The sequence below is a fragment of the Somniosus microcephalus genome, chromosome 5, assembly GCF_052327205.1.
Source record: "Somniosus microcephalus isolate GS21.2 chromosome 5, FLI_Smic_1.0, whole genome shotgun sequence".
NCBI lineage: Eukaryota > Metazoa > Chordata > Chondrichthyes > Squaliformes > Somniosidae > Somniosus > Somniosus microcephalus.
The window spans coordinates 206,203,718-206,224,797 of record NC_140991.1 but is presented as its reverse complement, the minus strand read 5'-3'; the positions used below and the strand labels follow the sequence as shown (position 1 = coordinate 206,224,797).

At 45.6% G+C, this 21,080-nt stretch overlaps 1 protein-coding gene across 2 annotated transcripts in view; it reads left to right on the top strand.

Moving 5' to 3' along the window:
* The window catches only part of chn2 (chimerin 2), a 449,790-nt gene that overhangs the window by 303,898 nt on the left and 124,812 nt on the right, over positions 1-21,080 (top strand). For both annotated transcript variants that reach the window (XM_085988610.1, XM_085988611.1), the window contains exon 7: positions 8,808-9,093. In XM_085988610.1, coding sequence (XP_085844736.1) covers positions 8,808-9,093 — 286 coding nt within the window. The remainder of the gene's footprint in view (positions 1-8,807; positions 9,094-21,080) is intronic.

Here is a 21,080-nt window from a genome sequence, read left to right as displayed (position 1 = left end):
CCGTCGCAAACTGTGGGAGTACCTTCACCACATGGACTGCAGCGGTTCAAGAAGGCGGCTCACTACCACCTTCTCAAGGGCAACTAGGGATGGGCACAGAATGCTGGCTTTGCCGGCGACGCCCACATCCCGTGAACTAATTTTAAAAAAAGACCAAGTCCTGTCCTCACACAGGACAACCTTCATCGCATTGTGTGGCACTACTACTGTGCTAAACAGGATAGATTAAGAATAGATTTAGCATCTCAAAACCGGGTATCCATAAGGCACTGTGGGACATTAATAGCAGCAGAATTGAACACCATCACCATCTGTACTCTCATGGCCTGGTATATCCCTCACTCCTCCATCACCATAAAGCCCAATGACCAACTCTGGTTCAATGAGGAGTGTAGAAGAGCATGATTGGAGCAGCACTAGGCATACCTGAAAATGAGGTGCCAACCTGGTGAAGCTAGAACACAGGACTACATGCATACTAAAGAGTGAAAGCAGCATGGTATAGACAGAGCTACGTGATCCCCATAGCCAGTGAATCAGGTCCAAGCTCTACAGCCCTACCACATCCAGTTGTGAATGGTGGTGAACAATTAATAACTAACAGGAGGAGAAGGCTCCATGAATATCCCCATCCTCAACAATGGCAGAGCCCAGCATGTGAGTGCAAAAGATAAGGCTGAAGCATTTACAATCATCTTCATCCAGAAGTGCCAAGTGGATGATCCTTCTTGACCTCCTGAGATCCCTACCATCACAGATGCCAGTGTTCAACCAATTCGATTGACTCCAGGTGACATCAAGAAATGGCTGAGTGCACTGGACACAGCAAAGGCTATGGGCACTGTCAATATGCTGGCTGTGTTCCGGCAGGACCACTCGGCTCCAGATCTCATTACAGCCTTGGACCAAACATGCACATGAGCTGAATTCCAGAGGTGAAGTTAGAGAAAGTGTTCTTGACATCAAGGCAGATTTCCACCGAGGGTAGCACCAAGGAAACATAGAAATATAGAAACATAGAAGATAGGAGCAGGAGTAGGCCATTCGGCCCCTCGAGCCTGCTCCGCCATTCAATGAGATCATGGCTGATCATCCAAATTCAGTACCCTGTCCCTGCCTTCTCCCCATATCCCTTGATCCCTTTAGCCTTAAGAAATATATCTAACTCCTTCTTTAATATATTTAATGAATTGGCCTCCACTGCCTTCTGTGGTAGAGAATTCCACAGGTTCACCACTTTCTGGGTGAAGAAATTCCTCCTCATCTCTGTCCTAAATGGCTTACCCCTTATCCTTAGACTGTGACCCCTGGTTCTGGACTCCCCGGCTATCGGGAACATCCTTCCTGCATCTAGTCTGTCTAGTCCTGTTAGAATTTTATAAGCTTCAATGAGATCCCCTCTGATTCATCTAATCTCCAGCGAGTATAAGCCCAATCGACCCAATCTCTCCTCATACATCATTCCTACCATCCCAGGTATCAGTCTGGTGAATCTTCGCTGCACTCCCTCCATGGCAAGAACATCCTTTCTCAGATAAGGCAACCAAAACTGCACACAATACTCAAGGTGTGGTCTCACCAAGGCCCTGTACAACTGCAGCAAGACATCCTTGTTCCTGTACTCGAACCCTCTCGCTACGAAGGCCAACATACCATTTGTCTTCTTAACCGCCTGCTGCACCTGCATGCTTACCTTCAGCGACTGGTACAGAAGGACACCCAGGTCTCGTTGCAATACCCTTCTCCCAATCTATTGCCGTTCAGATAATAATCCGCCTTCCTGGTTTTGCCACCAAAGTGGATAACCTCGCATTTATCCACATTATACTGCATCTGCCAAGCTTTTGCCCAATCACCCAACCTGTCCAAATCATACTGGAGTTTCTCGGCATCCTCCTCACAGCACACACACCCACCCAGCTTTATGTCGTCTGCAAACTTGGAGATATTACATCTAGTTCCCTCGTCTAGATCATTTATATATATTGTGAATAGCTGGGGTCCTAGGACTGATCCCTGCGGTACTCTACTAGTCACTGCCTGCCACTCGGAAAAAGAGCCGTTTATTCCAACTCTTTGCTTCCTGTCTGCCAACCGGTTCTTTATCCAAGTCAGTACCTTGCCCCCAATCCCATGTGTCTTAACTTTACACGCTAATCTCTTATGCGGGACCTTATCGAAAGCCTTCTGAAAGTCCAAATACACCACATCCACTGGTTCTCCCTTATCTATTTTACCAGTTACATCCTCAAAAAATTCCAGTAGATTAGTCAAGCACGATTTACCTTTTGTAAATCCATGTTGACTTTGTCCGATCCTGTCACTGTTTTCCAAGTGCTCTGCTATTACATCTTTTACAATGGACTCTAGCATTTTCCCCACTACCGATGTCAGGCTTACCGGTCTATATTTCCCCTTTTTCTCTCTACCACCTTTTTTGAATAGTGGGGTAACATTAGCTACCCTCCAATCCATGGGAGCTGTTCCAGAGTCTATTGAATTTTGGAAGATGACCAGCAATGCATCTACTATTTCTAGGGCCACTTCCTTAAGTACCCTAGGATGTAGATTATCAGGCCCTGGGGATTTATCGGCCTTCAATCCCGTCAATTTCCCTAACACCATTTCCCTACAAATACTGATTTCTTTCAGTTCCTCCCTCTCATCAGACCCTATGTTCCCCGACATCTCTGGGAGGTTATTTGTGTCCTCCTTTGTGAAGACAGAACCAAAGTATGTGTTTAATTGGTCTGCCATTTCTTTGTTCCCCATTATAAATTCCCCTGATTCTAACTGCAAGGGACCTACGCTTGACTTCACCAATCTTTTTCTCTTCACATATCTATAAAAGCTTTTACAGTCAGTTTTTATGTTCCCGGCAAGCTTACTCTCATACTCTATTTCCCCCCTCTTAATTAATCCCTTTGTCCTCCTTTGCTGAATCCTAAATTGCTCCCAATCCTCAGGTTTACTGCTTTTTCTGGCCAATTTATATGTCCTCTCCTTGGATCTTATGCTATCCCTAATTTCCCTTGTTAGCCACGGTTGAGTCACCTTTTTTGTTTTATTTTTATGCCAAACAGGGATGAACAAATTCTGTAGTTCATCCATGCGATCTTTGAATGTTTGCCACTGCCTATCCACCGTCAACCCTTTGAGTAACATTCCCCAATTAATCCTACCCAACTCGTGCCTCAGACCATCGTAGTTTCCTTTATTTAAATTCAAGACCCTAGTCTCTGAGTCAACTACTTCACTCTCCATCTTAATGAAGAATTCTATCATATTATGATCGCTCCTCCCCAAGGGGCCTCGCACAACAAGATTGCTAATTAATCCTTTCTCATTACATAATACCCAGCCTAAGATGGCCTGATCTCTAGTTGGTTCCTCGACATATTGGTCCAGGAAACCATCCCGTATACACTCCAGGAATTCCTCCTCCACAGTATTGTTACTAATTTGGTTAGCCCAATCTATATGTAGAATAAAGTCACCCATGATAACTGCTGTGCCCTTATTGCACGCGTCTCTAATTTCCCGTTTAATGCCATCCCCAACCTCCGCATTATTGTTTGGAGGTCTGTATACCACTCCCACTAACGTTTTCTGCCCCTTGGTATTTCTCAGTTCTACCCATACAGATTCCACATCATCAGAGCTAATATCCTTCCTTTCAATTGTGTTAATCCCCTCTTTAACCAGCAATGCTACCCCACCTCCTTTTCCTTTTTGCCTATCTTTCCTGAATATTGAATACCCCTGGATGTTGAGTTCCCAGCCTTGGTCACCCTGGAGCCATGTTTCCATAATCCCAATCATATCATATCCATTTATCTCTATTTGCGCAGCTAATTCATCCACCTTATTACGAATGCTCCTCGCATTAAGACACAAGGGCCCCGATTTTCGGGCAGCTGTCGGGCGGCTTTTCATGCGGCCGTGGTGCGAAAATCGCGGAAAAAGCGGGTCGGGACCCCCCCCCCCGCCTGATTCCCCGCCCCGTCCGACTTTCGGACTGCCGTTTTCACGCGCCGCGCTTCAGTCCTGCGGGACTGGTCGTCGGAGCACTAACAAGCAATTATCTGCTTGTTGAAGTGGATTTTCCCGTGCTGTTGTGACTTTGGGGCTTTCCCCACCTGAAACCCGCCTGCGGGGAACCCCGCCGATGAGAGCTGGCGTGAAAACAGCTGGCTTGCTTGCTTGCAGCAGCAGGTTGCTGAGGGCTGAAGATATTTAAAGAGGCAGCATTTGCAGGCTGCAAGACCTTGTTGATCAAGGCTTGGGGGAACTATTTGAAGCCTTAGGAGCAGCTGCAGAAAGTTGGAGCCTCACACACTTCTTCAGTGTGAGCTCCTGGGAAGCCCCTCTCACCACCCTAACTCAGGACCTCCTCAACCGAGGCATCTGCTAGAAGCATGGGAGGACTTTGGCACCTTCCCTTCCTGGCATTGGAGGAACTCCAACAGCAGAGGTGGCAGCAGCAGAACCAGGAACAGCATGATGATTACCAGGAGCACCAGGCTGCTGCTCACTCACCTGAAGCTGCACAAGCCAGAAGGGGCCAGCGCTTGGAAGTGGCTTGAGAGCACCTTGCTGCGCTTTAGGGGGCCAGTGGGACCCGTTTCTGCACTGGCAGTCCTACTCAGAAGGACTTCCATGAAGATCTGGTTTCTCTGTTCAACAGATGGCCAACGCTCCTCAAGAGATGTCATTCTCTTATGAGCACTCACCATGTTTTCCGTATGCTGGCGAGTTATCTCCTCCATGGAGGTTGCCAACCTTTTCATGGTGCTGTGTTCATGCACCAATGACTCCACAAAGGCTCTGCTCATGGTCGCTATGGACTCCTCCATTCGCTCCACACTCGCAGCGACCCTGGAGACAAAACCTGCCAGAGACTCCTGCATCTGTGCATGGAGATCCATCACCTCTTCTCTTGCGGATGGACCCAGAGGCAGAGGGTCGAGATGCAGTGCAGCTGAGCTGAGCTGGCAGAGCCCTGCGCCCTCCGACGAGGACTCTCCACTGCTGTCCCTGTCTCCAGAATCTGCTAAGGCTCACTTGTCAGCTGTGAAACACCAGGTGACAACACTACTCTATGTCCCAAAGGTCCCCCCGAGGTGTGAGTGTCTGCGCTGGTGCTGGGTGCGCTTACTTCTGCTGACGCTGCACCCTCAGAGGTTGGAGCTTCCTCTGAGGAGTCTGGCTGCACAGCCTCTTCCTCCTCCACAGTGAGGACGGGGGCTCTGGATGGTACTGTGGGGGAGTAAAGGAAGGAGTTAGAGATATAATGCCAAGGTTCCTCTGCTGACTCCCAGCGAGTTGGCATCTGCTGACACCTGCATCCATGCAGCATTGGTCTCAGTGGGAGGCCTCTTCCTCCCTGACCTAGGGAAGAGGACCTCCCTGTGGGCCCTAACCCCATCCAATAATGCCTGCAGTGAAGCCTCGTCGAATTTGAAGGCAGCTCGGGGTCTGGCACTGGCCACAGCTGCTGCAGGCTCCTTATGCCATCCTGTATGGTTCATTTGGAAGCCTTCAGAGGATGCAGTGCTTGCCATGGACCTTGAAAGCACCATGAATGATGACATCATACTGTGGGGATTCCTGACTCGATTTAGACAATTAGCAAGGCTTCCCACATGCTGGGAATTAATTGGCCAATTGAGGGAAAATTGCGTGGGGCTGGCTGACACTTTTTTATGTGTGTCAGAAACCCCACATTCGGGGAAATCCGACCATTTCCCACACAAGCCGAAAATCGGGCCCCTCAGGCTTGTTTTTTTTAACACTCTTACACCTTTTAGAATTATTATTTACTGTGGCCATGTTTGATTTAAACCCTTGATTTCTCTGACTGCTACCTTTGTTTTTCTCCTTCCTGTCTTTTGCTGCTATCCTTGTTTCCCTTTCCTCTGTCTCCCTGCTCAGCTTCCCAACCCCCTGCCATTTTAGTTTAAACCATCCCCCAGAGCACTAGCAAACACTCCCCCTAGGACATCGGTCCTGGTCCTGCCCAGGTGCAAACCGTCCGGTTTGTACTGGTCCCACCTCCCCAGGTTCCAATGTCCCAGGAATTTGAATCCCCCCCCCTTGCACCATTCCTCTAGCCACGTATTCATCTGAAATATCCTTCTATTTCTACTCTGACTAGCACGTGGCTACTCTGACTAGCATAAGACAATAGGGATCAGCAGGAAATCTCTCCAGTGGGTGGGATCATACCTGGCACAAAGGAAAGATGGTTGTGGATTTTGGAAACCAATCATCACAGCTGCAATACATCACTGTAGGAGTTGCTAAGGGCAGCATCCTAGGCTCAACTATTTTCATCTGTTTTATGAATGGCCTTCCCTCCATGATGAGGTCAGAAGGAGGTGCTGTTTGCTGATGATTGCAGAGTGTTCATCTCCACTCACTATTTCTCAGATAATGATGCAGTCAATGCCTGCATGCAGCAAGATCTGGACAACATCCAGGCTTGGGCTGATAAGTGGCTAGTAACATTCGTGCCAAATAAGTGCCAGGCAATGACCATCTCCAACAAGAGAGAGCCTAACGACCTGCCCTTGAGATTCAGTGTCATTACCATCGCCAAGCCTCTCACCATCAACACCCTGGGGTTTAACTCAACTCAACTGGACCAGCCGCATAAGAACTAGGAGCAGGAGTGGGCCATTCGGCCCTTCAAGCTTGCTCCGCCATTCAATAAGATTACCTTCTTGAATATGCTCAATGACTGAACATCCACAGCCCTCTAGGGTAGAGAATTCCCAAGATTCCCAAACCTCTGAGTGAAAAAATTTCTCCTCATCCCTGTCCTAAATGGCCGACTCCTTATTCTGAGACTGTGACCACTAGTTCTAGACTCCCCAGCCAGGGGAAATATCCCCCCAGCATCTACCCTGTCAAGCCCTGTAAGAATGTTATATATTTCAATGAGATCACCTCTCGTTGTTCTAAATTCTGGGAAATATAGGCCTAGTCTCCTCAATCCCTCCTCATAGGACAATCCCCCCATCCCAGGAACCAGTCTAGTGAACCTTTTTTGCATTCCCTCTATGGCAAGTATATCCTTCCTTAGGTAAGGAGACCAAATTTGTACACGGTACTCCAGGTCCTATATAATTACAGTAAGACGTCTTTACTCGTGCACTCCAATCCTTTTGTAATAAAGGCTAACATATCATTTGCTTTCTTAATTGCTTGCTGTACCTGCATAGTAACTTGCAGTGATTTGTGTACAAGAACACCCAGGTCCCTCTGAATACCAACATTTCCCAATTTCTTACCATTTATAAAAAATATTCTGCTTTTTTATTTTTCCTACCAAAGTGGATAACTTCACATTTCTCCACATTATACTCCATCTGCCATGTTCTTACCCACTCACTTAACCTGTCTATATCCCTTTGCAACCTCTTTGCATTCTCCTCACAACTTACTTTCCCATCTAGCTTTGTATTGTCAGTAAACTTGGATACATTACACTTGGTCCCCTCATCTAAGTCACTAATATAGATTGTAAATAGCTTAGGCCCAAGCACTGATCCTTGCGGTGCCCCACTGGTAACAGTCTGCCAACCTGAAAAAGTCCCGTTTCTCTGTTTTTTGTCCATTAACCAATCCTCAATCCATGCTAATATATTATCCCCAATCCCATGTACCCTAATTTTGTGCAATAACCTCTTGTGTGGCACCTTATCAAATGTTTTCTGAAAATCCAAATACACCACATCCACTGCTTTCCCTTTATCTACCCTGCTAGTTACAACCTCAAAGTAAAACAGATTTGTCGCCCACGATTTCCCTTTCATAAATTCGTGTTGACTCTGCCCAATCATATTATGATTTTCTTAGTGCCCTGTTAGCACCTCCCTAATACTAGATTCGAGCATTTTCCCTACTCTGATGTCAGGTTAACTGGTCTATAGTTCCCTGATTTCTCTCTTCCCTCCTTTCTTGAATAGCGGGGTTACATTTGCTACCTTCCAATCTGCGGGGACCGTTCTAGAATTAGGGAATTCTGGAAGATCAAAACCAATCTTCCTCTCACACCAACAACCTCCACCACCTAGAAGGAGAACAACATGAGGTACTTGGAAATACCATCACCTTCAAGTCACACACCATCTTGACCTGGATATATATCGCTGTTCCTTCATTGTCGCTGGATCAAAATCTTGGATCTCCCTAACTAACAGCATTATGGGAGCACCTTCACGTAACAGACTGCAGCGGTTCAAGAAGGCCCACCCCTACCTTCTCAAAGCTATTGCAGGATGGACAATAAATGCTGACCTTGCCAGCAATACCCACATCCCAAGAATAAATGAAAAACAAATATTCTAACCCCACTACAGTACCTGATAATGAACTAAACTGAAATACCTTTCAATTGTCCTTATAGTGTCAAACATATACTGTGAAGAGTACTGCCTAAAGCAGCAATTTAAATTAATGGTTGTCGGCAAATTTGTTTTGTATTTCTGCGTTGATTGAATTTTGACACTTTATTTCAGTTTGTCAAAATACTACTGTACAATGTTTTCATTTTATGTTCAAACCCTTTCCACTCTTCCCCTCCCCCTCTCCTGCAAGAAAACATTTGAGTACTTTTTATACACTGATCTACATTGGTGTGTTGTGGTGTTTCTCAGGACATTTCATAAATTTTTTCCGATATCATTTTGACCTTTTTCTATTTGTAACTTTTTTTAATCTTAGTTAGTCTGTGACATATTTGATATAGATGCCAAGGACTCTGCTTATGACCTGTTGTCTTTTTGTTGTTTTCTTTGTAGGTTTGGATATCAGACCTTAAACTATAGATTGTTCTATGATGGAAAGCACTTTGTAGGTGAGAAGCGATTTGAGTCGATCCATGATCTAGTGACTGATGGCTTGATAACTCTGTACATAGAAACTAAAGCATCTGAGTATATTTCAAAGATGACTACAAATCCTATCTATGAGCACATAGGATACGCCACGTTGTTGAGAGAGCAAACCTCAAAGAGACTGATCAAAGCAAAGCGTGACAGTAGGAAGGTGTCCTTGGTGAATGATGAAAACAGTTCAGTTGAAAAGGTAAGAATCTCCATTTATATTTAATTATTTTAATTGCCACAGAAATTGTTGTTTTTGTGGCTATACTCTTCTGTGTGCGACTTCCTCTAAAATACAGACTTGTATATGTCATGTACTTCCTGTAGATCTCTCATTTGTTCTCTACACTTTTTCATCACGTTACTTCTGTCATGCCTGACTGCAATATGAATTCACGAGAGTAACACTCTTGGGCTGCTCCCCAAAGACCCCATCTCTAGTATGAAAGAGCCATGTTTCTAATGCTATTCCAATTACGTTTCTATGTTACCTGTGCCATACTGCTTAGCCTCCACTGTATTTATTGTGAATGTCACGTTAAGTGATAAATTGGACAATTGCTTATAATGGACAAAGGACGCACAAACCAGCTCTTTATAATTGGCTGGCACATACATATGTGACTGATCTTGAGACAGAAAAATCACATGATCCAATCAACTTCATGTAGGTGCAAAATACCTTAATATTTTCTCAATCGATCACGGTAATGAAGCACTTTGGTTGAAAACTTTTTTTGGATCTCTTAATTCGAAGGTACCATCTCAACTTCTGATTGCATGTGGACTGAGCACGGTCCAAATATTTGTAACAAGTTGGCTAAATTGAAGCAGGACAACATACATCAAATAAAAATAGAAAGCTACTTTTTTGAACAAAAGCAATAAATCAGATTAAAGTATGTGATATAGAAGACTTCAAAGCTGCTTTCAAATTGAGCAGCTAACCCTGTTACTCAGTGAGAGCAACAAAAAAGGGATGCAGTTGCATGACACTGGAAAATAAGCTTTAGTGATTCCACTGCTACAGAAACAAAACAGGAACTAAGTACCATCGTACTAGGGAAAGGTCAGAATGTATACCTAGAAGGATGAGGTGATTTGTCGTTGGCGAAGGTAGTGTTGATTGTCGTGATATTTTTGTAGTTGCCATTGCTCTGAACACAAGAGCAATTCAGTGGGTTAGTTTACATTTTCTGTTCATCGGTTCCAGTTTAATCATCAAGGTTATTTATTGCTGTGTGTACTATTTCCTATTTTATATATCAATGTAACAGCTATTGAGGGTTAAACTTTAGGTGCATTCTGTCTTATTGTACAAGGATCAGAAATAATTTGCTGCGTACTTTTTATTAACAGAAAAAAATTGTTACATTTTAAAAGTATGCCAAAAATAATTGAGACGCTCTGTTGCAGCTTAAAATAACAATCAACAGGAATATGCTTCCATGAATAAAAGTCAAATTTGTATACATTATCTGGAGAATAATGCATATTTGCAATCCTATCATCTAATTGAGAGGTTTGGACATTATAAACTGAAAGTGATGCTCAAACAATTTAAATATTCTTCTGCATCCCAAAGTGGAAGCCTTGAAACTACTTTCTGAACTTAAATATAAACAGAAGACACTGGAAATACAAAGCAAAGCTGTTTGTATCTAAAAAAAGGGAAAAGATAGGTTAATGTTTCAGGTAGAGACCCAAAACAACCTGTCTTTCTCTTTTCAAATGCTTTTGTCATAGTAACATAGGAACAGGAGTAGGCCATTCAGCCACTCAAGCCTGTTCCGCATTCAATTAGATCATGATCTGAACTTCATTTACCCGCCTTTGCTCCATATCCCTTGATACCCTTACCTAACAAAAATATATCGATCTCAAGCTTGAAAATTTCTATTGACCCTCAGCATCCACTGCTTTTTGGGGGAGAGTTCCAGATTTCCACTACACTTTGTGTGGGAAAAAGTGCTTCCTGATTTCACTCTTAAATAGCCTAGCTCTAATTTTAAGATTATGCCCCCTTCTGGATTTATAGAGGAAATAATTTCTCTAAATCTACCCTATCAATTCTCTTTATCATTCTAAGTACCTCGATTAGATCACCCCTCAGCCATCTAAACTCAAGGAAATATAAAACAAGTTTATGTAGCCAGCCCTCATAATTGAACCCTTTAAGCCCATTCTGGTGAATCAGCACTGTACCCCATCCAAGGCCAATATATCCTTCCTAAGGCGCAGTACTCCAGAGGAGGTCTGACCAAGGCTTTGTGCAAATGAAGTTATATTCAGAGCTCCAATACAAATGCGTACACAACATTGCTGTGTGTTTTGGAGGAAACCGGTGTATGTGGCTAGTATCGCTCAATCTACATTACTGAAGGCAGCAGCATTCAGTGCTTCTCCAGCTAATGGATATAGCAAGGACACAAATGTATTGGACAAGCTACCAGCCAGATTTTGTTTCTACCTTGTGTGGGGGATGGGCATTCCTCTGTGACCCCTCACTTGAAATTGCAGCAGTAGAAAAGGGAAAATTGGGTGGTGCGACCTACTGGCGTATCACTGGCCTGATCAGGATTTCCTTCCACCCCAGGACTGCTGCTAACCATCCCCCCGGCCCCTCACTGTGTGTAAATGGCAGTGGAAGAGCTGGGCCCGGGTTCCTGACAGATTTTCCTTGTATTCGCCTGTTTTACTTCCTCTTCCTGGGGCAACTGTGGAAAAGGGGGCGGTAGGCCCCAGGGAATGACGGAAACGGTTTTGAGGTGACCCCAGTGGGGCAGCCTTCTCTCCCTCCAATCGCTCACATAGCTGTTGAAGGCCCGGTCTCAGTAAAGACCATCAGTGGGCCATCTCCTCTAATCTTTGGGGTGTTTTCGCCCCTTTAACACTGCTCCCAGATATTCTGATGATACAGATTGGGATTCTCCACTTTTGCACTGGCGGGCTTCCTCTTGTTGGCAGGAATCCCAACATACATATGTCATGAGCACTGACCCAGCAAAATGGGCTGGGGCGGATACAGAAGCGTAGACTGAAGTCCCACACGGACAAGAATTCTCCCTCCCCATATGCTTTCCTGCTTTATTTTCCACTTTATATGTCTTCCTGCACCATGTCATATTCCCTGATTAAGATGGCAGGGAAGTCATCTCTCCTCAACAGTTTGCCAATTTTCCCTCTTCAAGTGGGTGGTAGGATGTGAATGACACTGGAACAGGTTGACTGTCTCTCCATAAGAGGAAGAATTTCACCTCTGGCCTATGCCTCTCTTCAATGTGGAGTTTGGGAACTCGTGTGGTAATTAGAGGCAAGGTACCATGCTGTACCACTCTGTGCTGTTTTGTTTTAGTATCTGAACAAGCTGTACTGCCAACAATTTGTTCCAGCAATTGTAACTGACTGAACTGAAATATCTGAATCGTGCAACGTGATCTCAATCCAAAATTCTTTTGCAGACCTCGAGGTTTTTTTTGAAGATTGAATAATTATTGTTCCTGCTCACTGATTTTGGAGGGGGAAATGAGAGTGAGAGAGAGAGAGAGAGGGGGGGAGATAGGGAAGTTTATTTGTAAAGAAATTCATAAGTGATCATGGCACGTATTGTAAGAAAAAGGGGAATTATTTCTAAAGAAGTAATATATTAGCAAATTTTATAACTACACAAGTGAGTACTTTAATTGAATTTTGCTTTATTAATAGCATTTTCTAAAACTACAATTGTAATACACAAACCACAATTTGGAGTTGCACTGTAGCTTCAGCAGTTCTTAATGGGTTTTTAATAAATCATGTTACAAGCAGCAACCAATTAGGTTACTTCATTCAGTTGAACATGCATCTCATTAAAGGTACTTGTATTCTAAATAGCTGATCCAGCAATAGCTTACTCCCCTGATGCTCGCCTTAAAATTTAAATCCTTTTTGCACTTGAAAATGCCATTCAAACATCACCAACCATGAAGTTCTTTTGTCCGTATAGTGAGTTTAATGTCAATGATTTCTGGTATGTTAATGCGTCCTTCACTGCATTTCTTAGCTGTATAAGGTCGTCTCTAGTGCGGAAAAAACCCAGCATGGTTGGTGTGTTGCATTCCTTTACAAACCAATGCTCTAAACACATTTGTACAGCTGAGAAATTGAAGTATATTGCTAACTGAACAGAAAGTAATATGTCCTTTGCTTTTCCACATGTTGTATTTTAATTTGATAATTTTGTTTTTTCCTCTTCTGATATTGCTGCTTATTTTCTTTCCTATCCTCCTGTTTAGTAGATGGCAACTCATGCTAGCATATGGTTCTATAGATAACTGCAGCCCTTTGATACCTTGCCCTCGTCGTTGCCGTTAGTGTGTGAGCCTGGACAGTAAGTGTTGGCAGGCTATTCAACCATTGGATCATCACAGCTGAGCCTTATCGTGTCCTCACTTAATGTCTAGACAAGCATAATTCAAGCAGGGGTCATTGGAGAAGGATTCAAAATGGCAACTCTGGCCTTGTTTCTATTGTCCCTCGCCTAGGAACATGGAAGGCCCCTTTACATTACAACATTGCTGCCACCAAGAGCCCTGCCTTTGGCAATAGCGCTGTAAAGTAAAAGGGGCAGTGCTGCTGCTTTTGGAAGCATCAAGGACTGTCTCAAGAGATGCTTTCCCTCAGTACCTCCAGAGGCAGTAGTGCTGGCAACCTTTATAAACACTTCTATCGGCTGTGTCCGTTGTCAAATGTATTTCTTTTTCCAGCAGTGAACAGGCCTGCTTGTTGACATGGACAGGCCTTCTCTAACCATTTTGGAAAGTCCGTCAGCCAGAAATTAAATTGCAAATCATGTATACACCATTATTTGTTGCTGCTAATTCTGTGAAGTCTTTGCAGTGTAAGTGAAATGAATGCACAGCATCAGGACCTCTAGCATATTACAGAACCAGGAATCAAAACATGATCTTCCTGGGCTGCCTGGCACAGCACCATGCAGCGTCCTGTTTCTAAAGTTTTGTACTGATGTATAGGGTTTGAGAAAAGGAGGACCATTAGAGAAAGATTGCGCAATATACAAGTTGTAGTTGCCAGTATTTTCTTGGGAGATTTAGGCCGCGATTTTGCCGGCGCTCTGAGGGCGGGTTTGGAGGCGGGTCAGAGGTTAAATTCATTTTGATTGACGGCGGGTTCCGAACCCGCCGTCAGCCCGCCTCCACGCAACTTTGCAAAGTGTCAGGCCTGGGAGTCCCGATCAGACCCGACACCAAGTGGCGGGAGAGGCACTTAAGGCAGTTAACAGCTTGTTAACTGCCTACATAATGCCTTTTTAGCAGGCTCTTCCCATTTTACGACATTTTCAGCGTGTTCCACGCCGTTTGCAAAACACGCCAGCTGATTGCGCCGGGTTCAGCAAGTACCTGAATTCTTGACAGCTGCACTTGCAGCATAAAAGCGGACCTGTAACATGGCTGACTTTCAAATGGCAGAACTTTGTTTTCTGAGGTGTTGGAACACATTTTGCAGGTTATTAAGCTTGTAAGTGGTTAAGCTGAGATCCATATGCACTGTGACCTCCTTGGAAAACTCTCTCCCCACATTAACTGAGCGCTTATAACATCTATTCCTCAACTGAGATATATACCAGTGGGATGGGAACCACTTATATCCTCTCATCCTGGTCCTCAGAACCAGGCGCAGCAGCAGCAGCAACAACAGGAGCGCCAACCTTCTCCTCACCCACCTGATGCTGCACAGGGCAGAGGCCATCAGCGCAGGGCTGCACCTCACCACAAGAGAAACCCCCAACACAGGGTTTATAGGCCGAGGATGAGCTTCCTCAGCATGACTGAGCAGCAGTGCCAAAGGAGGCTGAGACTTTCGCAAGAGGTAGTCGCTGACATCTGCACAATGCTGCACCAACACTTGGAGTCCAGAGGAGCATAGAAACATAGAAGATAGGAGCAGGAGTAGGCCATTCGGCCCCTCGAGCCTGCTCCGCCATTCAATGCGATCATGGCTGATCATCCAAATTCTGTACCCGGTCCCTGCTTTCTCCCTATACCCCTGGATCCCTTTAGCCTTAAGAAATATATCCAACTCCTTCTTGAATATATTTAATGTATTGGCCTCTACTGCCTTCTGTGGTAGAGAATTCCACAGGTTCACCACTCTCTGGGTGAAGAAATTCCTCCTCATTTCTGTCCTAAATGGCCTACCCCTTATCCTTAGACTGTGACCCCTGGTTCTGGACTCCCCGACCATCAGGAACATCCTTCCTGCATCTAGTCTGTCCAGTCCTGTCAGAATTTTATAAGTTTCAATGAGATCCCCTCTCATTCTTCTAAACTCCAGCGAGTACAAGCCCAGTTGACCCAATCTCTCCTCATACGTCATTCCTGCCATCCCAGGTATCAGCCTGGTGAATCTTCGCTGAACTCCTTCCATGGCAAGAACATCCTTCCTCAGATAAGGCGACCAAAGCTGCACACAATACTCAAGATGTGGTCTCACCAAGGTCCTGTACAACTGCAGCAAGACATCCTTGTTCCTGTACTCAAACACTCTTGCTACGAAGGCCAACATACCATTTGCCTTCTTAACCGCCTGCTGCACCTGCATGCTTACCTTCAGCGACTGGTGCACAAGGACACCCAGGTCTCGTTGCACTTCCCCTTCTCCCAATCTATTGCCATTCAGATAATAATCTGCCTTCCTGTTTTTGCCACCAAAGTGGATAACCTCACATTTATCCACGTTATATTGCATCTGCCATGCTTTTGCCCAATCACCCAACATGTCCAAATCATCCTGGAGTTTCTCGGCATCCTCCTCACAGCACACACGCCCACCCAGCTTTGTGTCGTCTGCAAATTTTGAGATATTACATCTAGTTCCCTTGTCTAGATCATTAATATATATTGTGAATAGCTGGGGCCCAAGGACCGATCCCTGCGGTACCCCACTAGTCACTGCTTGCCACTCGGAAAAAGACCCGTTTATTCCAACTCTTTGCTTTCTGTTTGCCAACCAGTTCTCTATCCAAGTCAATACCTTGCCCCCAATCCCATGTGCCTTAACTTTACACGCTAATCTCTTATGCGGGACCTTATCAAAAGCCTTCTGAAAGTCCAAATACACCACATCCACTGGTTCTCCCTTATCTATTTTACCAGTTACATCCTCAAAAAATTCCAGTAGATTAGTCAAGCATGATTTAACTTTTGTAAATCCGTGTTGACTTTGTCCGATCCTGTCACTGTTTTCCAAGTGCTCTGCTATTACATCTTTTATAATGGACTCTAGCATTTTCCCCACTATCGATGTCAGGCTTGCCGGTCTGCAATTCCCCGTTTTCTCTCTACCACCTTTTTTGAATAGTGGGGTAACATTAGCTACCCTCCAATCCATGGGTACTGTTCCAGATTCCATCGAATGCTGGAAAATGATCAGCAAAGCATCAACTATTTCTAGGGCCACTTCCTTAAGTACCCTAGGATGTAGATTATCAGGCCCTGGGGATTTATCGGCCTTCAATCCCATCAATTTCCCTAACACCATTTCCCTACAAATACTGATTTCTTTCAGTTCCTCCTTTTCATCAGACCCTATGTTCCCCGACATCTCTGGGAGGTTATTTGTGTCCTCCTTTGTGAAGACAGAATCAAAATATGTATTTAATTGGTCTGCCATTTCTTTGTTCCCCATTATAAATTCCCCTGATTCTGACTGCAAGGGACCTACGCTTGACTTCACCAATCTTTTTCTCTTCACATATCTATAAAAGGTTTTACAGTCAGTTTTTATGTTCCCAGCAAATTTACTCATATTCTATTTTCCCTTTCTTAATTAATCCCTTTGTCCTCCTTTGTTGAATCCTAAACTGCTCCCAATCCTCAGGTTTACTGCTTTTTCTGGCCAATTTATATGTCCTCTCCTTGGATCTTATGCTATCCCTAATTTCCCTCGTTAGCCACGGTTGAGTCACCTTTTTTGTTTTATTTTTATGCTAAACTGGGATGAACAAATTCTGTAGTTCATCCATGCGGTCTTTGAATGTTTGCCATTGCCTATCCACCGTCAACCCTTTGAGTGACATTCCCCAATCAATCCTACCCAACTCGCGCCTCAGACCATCGTAGTTTCCTTTATTTAAATTTAGGACCCTAGTCTCTGAGTCGACTACTTCATTCTCCATCTTAATGAAGAATTCGATCATATTATGAATGCTCCGACCCAAGGGGCCTCGTACAACAAGATTGCTAATTAATCCTTTCTCGTTACATAATACCCAGTCTAAGATTACCTGATCTCTAGTTGGTTCCTCGACATATTGGTCCAGGAAACCATCCCTTAAACACTCCAGGAATTCCTCCTCCACAGTATTGTTACTAATTTGGTTAGCCCAATCTGTATGTAGATTAAAGTCACCCATGATGACTGCTGTGCCCTTATTGCACGCTTCTCTAATTTCCCTTTTAATGCCGTCCCCAACCTGCGCATTACTGTTTGGAGGTCTATATACCACTCCCACTAACGTTTTCTGCCCCTTGGTATTTCTCAGTTCTACCCATGCAGATTCCACATCATCAGAGCTAATTTCCTTCCTTACAATTGTGTTAATCCCTTCTTTAACCAGCAATGCTACCCCACCTCCCTTTCCTTTTTGCCTATCTTTCCTGAATATTGAATACCCCTGGATGTTGAGTTCCCAGCCTTGGCCACCCTGGAGCCATGTTTCCGTAATCCCAATCAAATCATATTCGTTTACCTCTATTTGCGCAGCTAATTCATCCACCTTATTACGAATGCATCACGCAGGTTAACGATGCCCTCTTTGCAAAGGCGCACAATTACATCCACTTCTTCACGGGTGAAGCAAGTGTAACCGCACGTGCGGTTGGCTTTGCAAATATGGCCGGCTTGCCGAGGGTGCAGGGCGTCGTAGACTGCACACATGTGGCCATTAGGGCACCCCATCACAACCCAGCTGTATTTGTCAACTGCAAGGGCTTCCACTCCCTTAACATCAGGCTGGTGTGTAACCACAGGTAGAACATTATGCATGTTTGTGCCAAGTTCCCTGGCAGTTGCCATGACTCGTTCATCCTGTGGCAGTCTACTGTGCCTCAGCTCTTCAATCCGCCAACCCAACTTTCAGGATGGCTGCTTCGAGATGAGGGCTATCCCCTGAAGACGTGGCTAATGACACCGATGAGGAGGCCATCAAACGAAGCTGAGGAGCGCTACAGTGCGAGCCACATTTCCACCAGAGGCATCATCGAGCAAACCATCAGCTTGCTCAAAATGCGATTCAGATGCCTCGACAGATCAGGTGGAGCCCTACAATACTCACCAGCCAGGGTCTCCAGAATCATCGTGGTCTGCTGTGCACTGCACAACATCGCACAGCAGCATGGCTTACCATTGCCCGAGGAACAAATGGCTCAGCACACAGCCTCCTCCTCCTCAGGAGGAGGAGGTGGCAGATGAGGAAGACCTTACGGAGGCGGGTGTGCCAGTTTCACCAGCACGCAAGCACATTGCTGGCCGTGAGGCAAGGGATGCACTAATCCATGCCAGATTCGCTTAAGATTACGAAGCAAACACATGTGGCTGCCACCTTCTTAACACACCATACACCATCTGTACAATAAACTGTGGGTTCCTATCACTCTCACCACCATCATTACAGATGAAAGGCACCCTGACACCTCACTGTGACACTTCCATTTCTGGATACACATAGGCCAACTCTTTGAATGTTTGCCATCGTATTTCTTTATTATAATTGAAATGACAATTATAATCTTCAATTTGTATTGCATCAAAACACCCAAGTGACTACCTTTGTGATTATTTGTGTGTTAACGTTCCCTTACGTGTGCTTCTACGTGGTGCTTCCCCTGTGGCTTCAGCAGATGTTGAGGCACCTTGCTCAATTTCATGCTGCTCCTGCTTCGACACCTTTGGCGGGCGTCCTCTGGGTTTGGGAGCCTGGGAAGGCTCGGCAACCCTTCACTGCTAACAAGTAGCTGGAGAGCACCTTGCTGCACATCAGTGGGGCCATGAGGACCCGTCTCAGTACTGACAGTCCTCATAACAGGGACGTCCATGTACCTCTGGTGTCTCTCCTCAATAGCTGCCCATCTATCCTCCATAGCAGACCATCTATTTACAAGAGTCACCAAGCTCTGTTGAGTCTGGCGACTTATGTCCTCCAAGGAGGTTGCCACCCTCTCCATGGTGGCACGTTCATGCGCCAATGCCTCCAACATGGCATTGCTTATGTTTGAGATGGACTCCTCCATTCTCTACACACTTGCAGTTACTGTGGATGCAAAACCTGTCAGAGACTCCTGCACTTACTGCTGAAGTTCCAGCACCGCTCTTTTTCTGGATGACCCCAGAGGCACAGGGTCCACATGCAGCTGAGCAGAGCTAGGAGTGGCCTCCGATGAGGTCTTTCCACCATCTGCTTATGCTCACTTGTGAGTTGTGATACACCAGGTGACAACACTAATCTATCTCACGAATGACCCACCGAGGTGTGCGTCTCTGCCCTGGTGCTGGGTGCGCTCAATTCTGCACCCTCAGAGGTTGCAGCTTCCTCTGAGGAGACTTCCGGCTCTTCCTCCTGGACAATGGGGAGGGGGGCTCTCGATGGTCCGGTGGGGGAGTAAAGACATGAGTTAGACATGTGATATTAATGGAGCAGGCACATCGAATTGTGCAGATGATCAGAACTCAATCTGTATGAACATCAGATACCATATCAGTCATTCATGCAATCGAAATGAGAGGGTTGCAACTCTATTCTGTCACCAGATTGCTCTACTGAGCACGTCTCTCCGTCCCCCACTTCCAGCTCCTCAGCACCTCCGACAATGTCGAGAGCAGCCTCCTCAGCGGTGGCCAAGTGGGCAATAGAAGGTGGGCCTCCTCCTCTCCTGCCCCTCTCCCTCTTATTGTAGGCTCTCTTTTCCTGCAATGAGGGAGACAAGTGGAGTTTGAGTGAGAATGTTGGCGTGAGTATAGAAAATCCATAGCATAGATGCTTAGAGGGAGACAAAGATGGAGTGAGGTGCCAATACCAAGGGCTGTCCCTGTGCGTTGTTAGTTGTTGTCATTGCATAACAGTGATAGCAAGTGTGAAGGGTGCATAGTAGAATGGTGGAGTGATTCTGTACATCGAGAGGGATGGTTAAGGATGCGAGGGAAGTAAGGGTAAGTTGGGATGTGCAGGAGTAGGTTGCCAATGCAGAGTGCAGGTAATGAGAGGGGATGGAGAGCAGATTGAAGGTAAGTGTGATGTTATACTCATTTTTGCTGAGCGTAGCAGATCATTGAACCTTTTCTTGCACTGAACCCAAGTGCGTGAACACAAAGACCTGGGCGCTCACCTCCTCAGCAATCTGCAGCCAGGCTGCCTTGGTTTGCTGAGGAGGCTTCCTCCATCCATTGGAGGGGAACAGAACCTCCTTGCGCCCTCTCACTCCCTCCACAAGAGCATGGAGGGAGTCTTCATCGAATCGTGGAGAGCCCTTTGCTCTTGAAGCAGTCATTTTGATATGTGCTGCACCGAGAAGCAGAAGAATAGAAATGAAAAACCACAAGGCTGCATGGGCCCCTTAAATGCAGCTGGCTGACAGACATCAGCAGAGGCGAGCAGCAGACCCGAACCCACTGCTTGGACCGGGTAGCACGCACAACGGGCTTAATCAGCCCACTTAAGCCAAAATCGTTATTTCAGAGTGGATTAAACTGGCAGCGGGACCGGAACCCGCCAACCAGCCAAGCCGACTCCAACCCGCCTTCACTCGGAAAATCGCGGCCTTAGTCCTCTGTTCAAGCCAATCTATGTTATGAAAACCTTTTCTGATCATAATAGTTACTAGTTAATCACCCATGGTGTTGCACATGGGGAGTCGAGACCAAGTGCAGCATTCAGGCCAAGCAGGGTTAGAGGGCTGGGGAATAATTGGACCCAGACAGGGAAGAGGTGGGGCTAGGGGTCGGAGAAGGAATGAGAATGGGGAGGAGAGAGAGGAGAGGGTAATGGAGGGATGGGACCAGGCGAATTAAGGCAGGGAAACGACTTCACCGATGGGATGAGGAACTCCCCTTTCTTTCACCAAGCCGATAAAATCATCTCAACAGGGGTGTGAGGCTGGGTAGTGAGCTTCCCTTCCACAGGGTCAGATTTTCCTT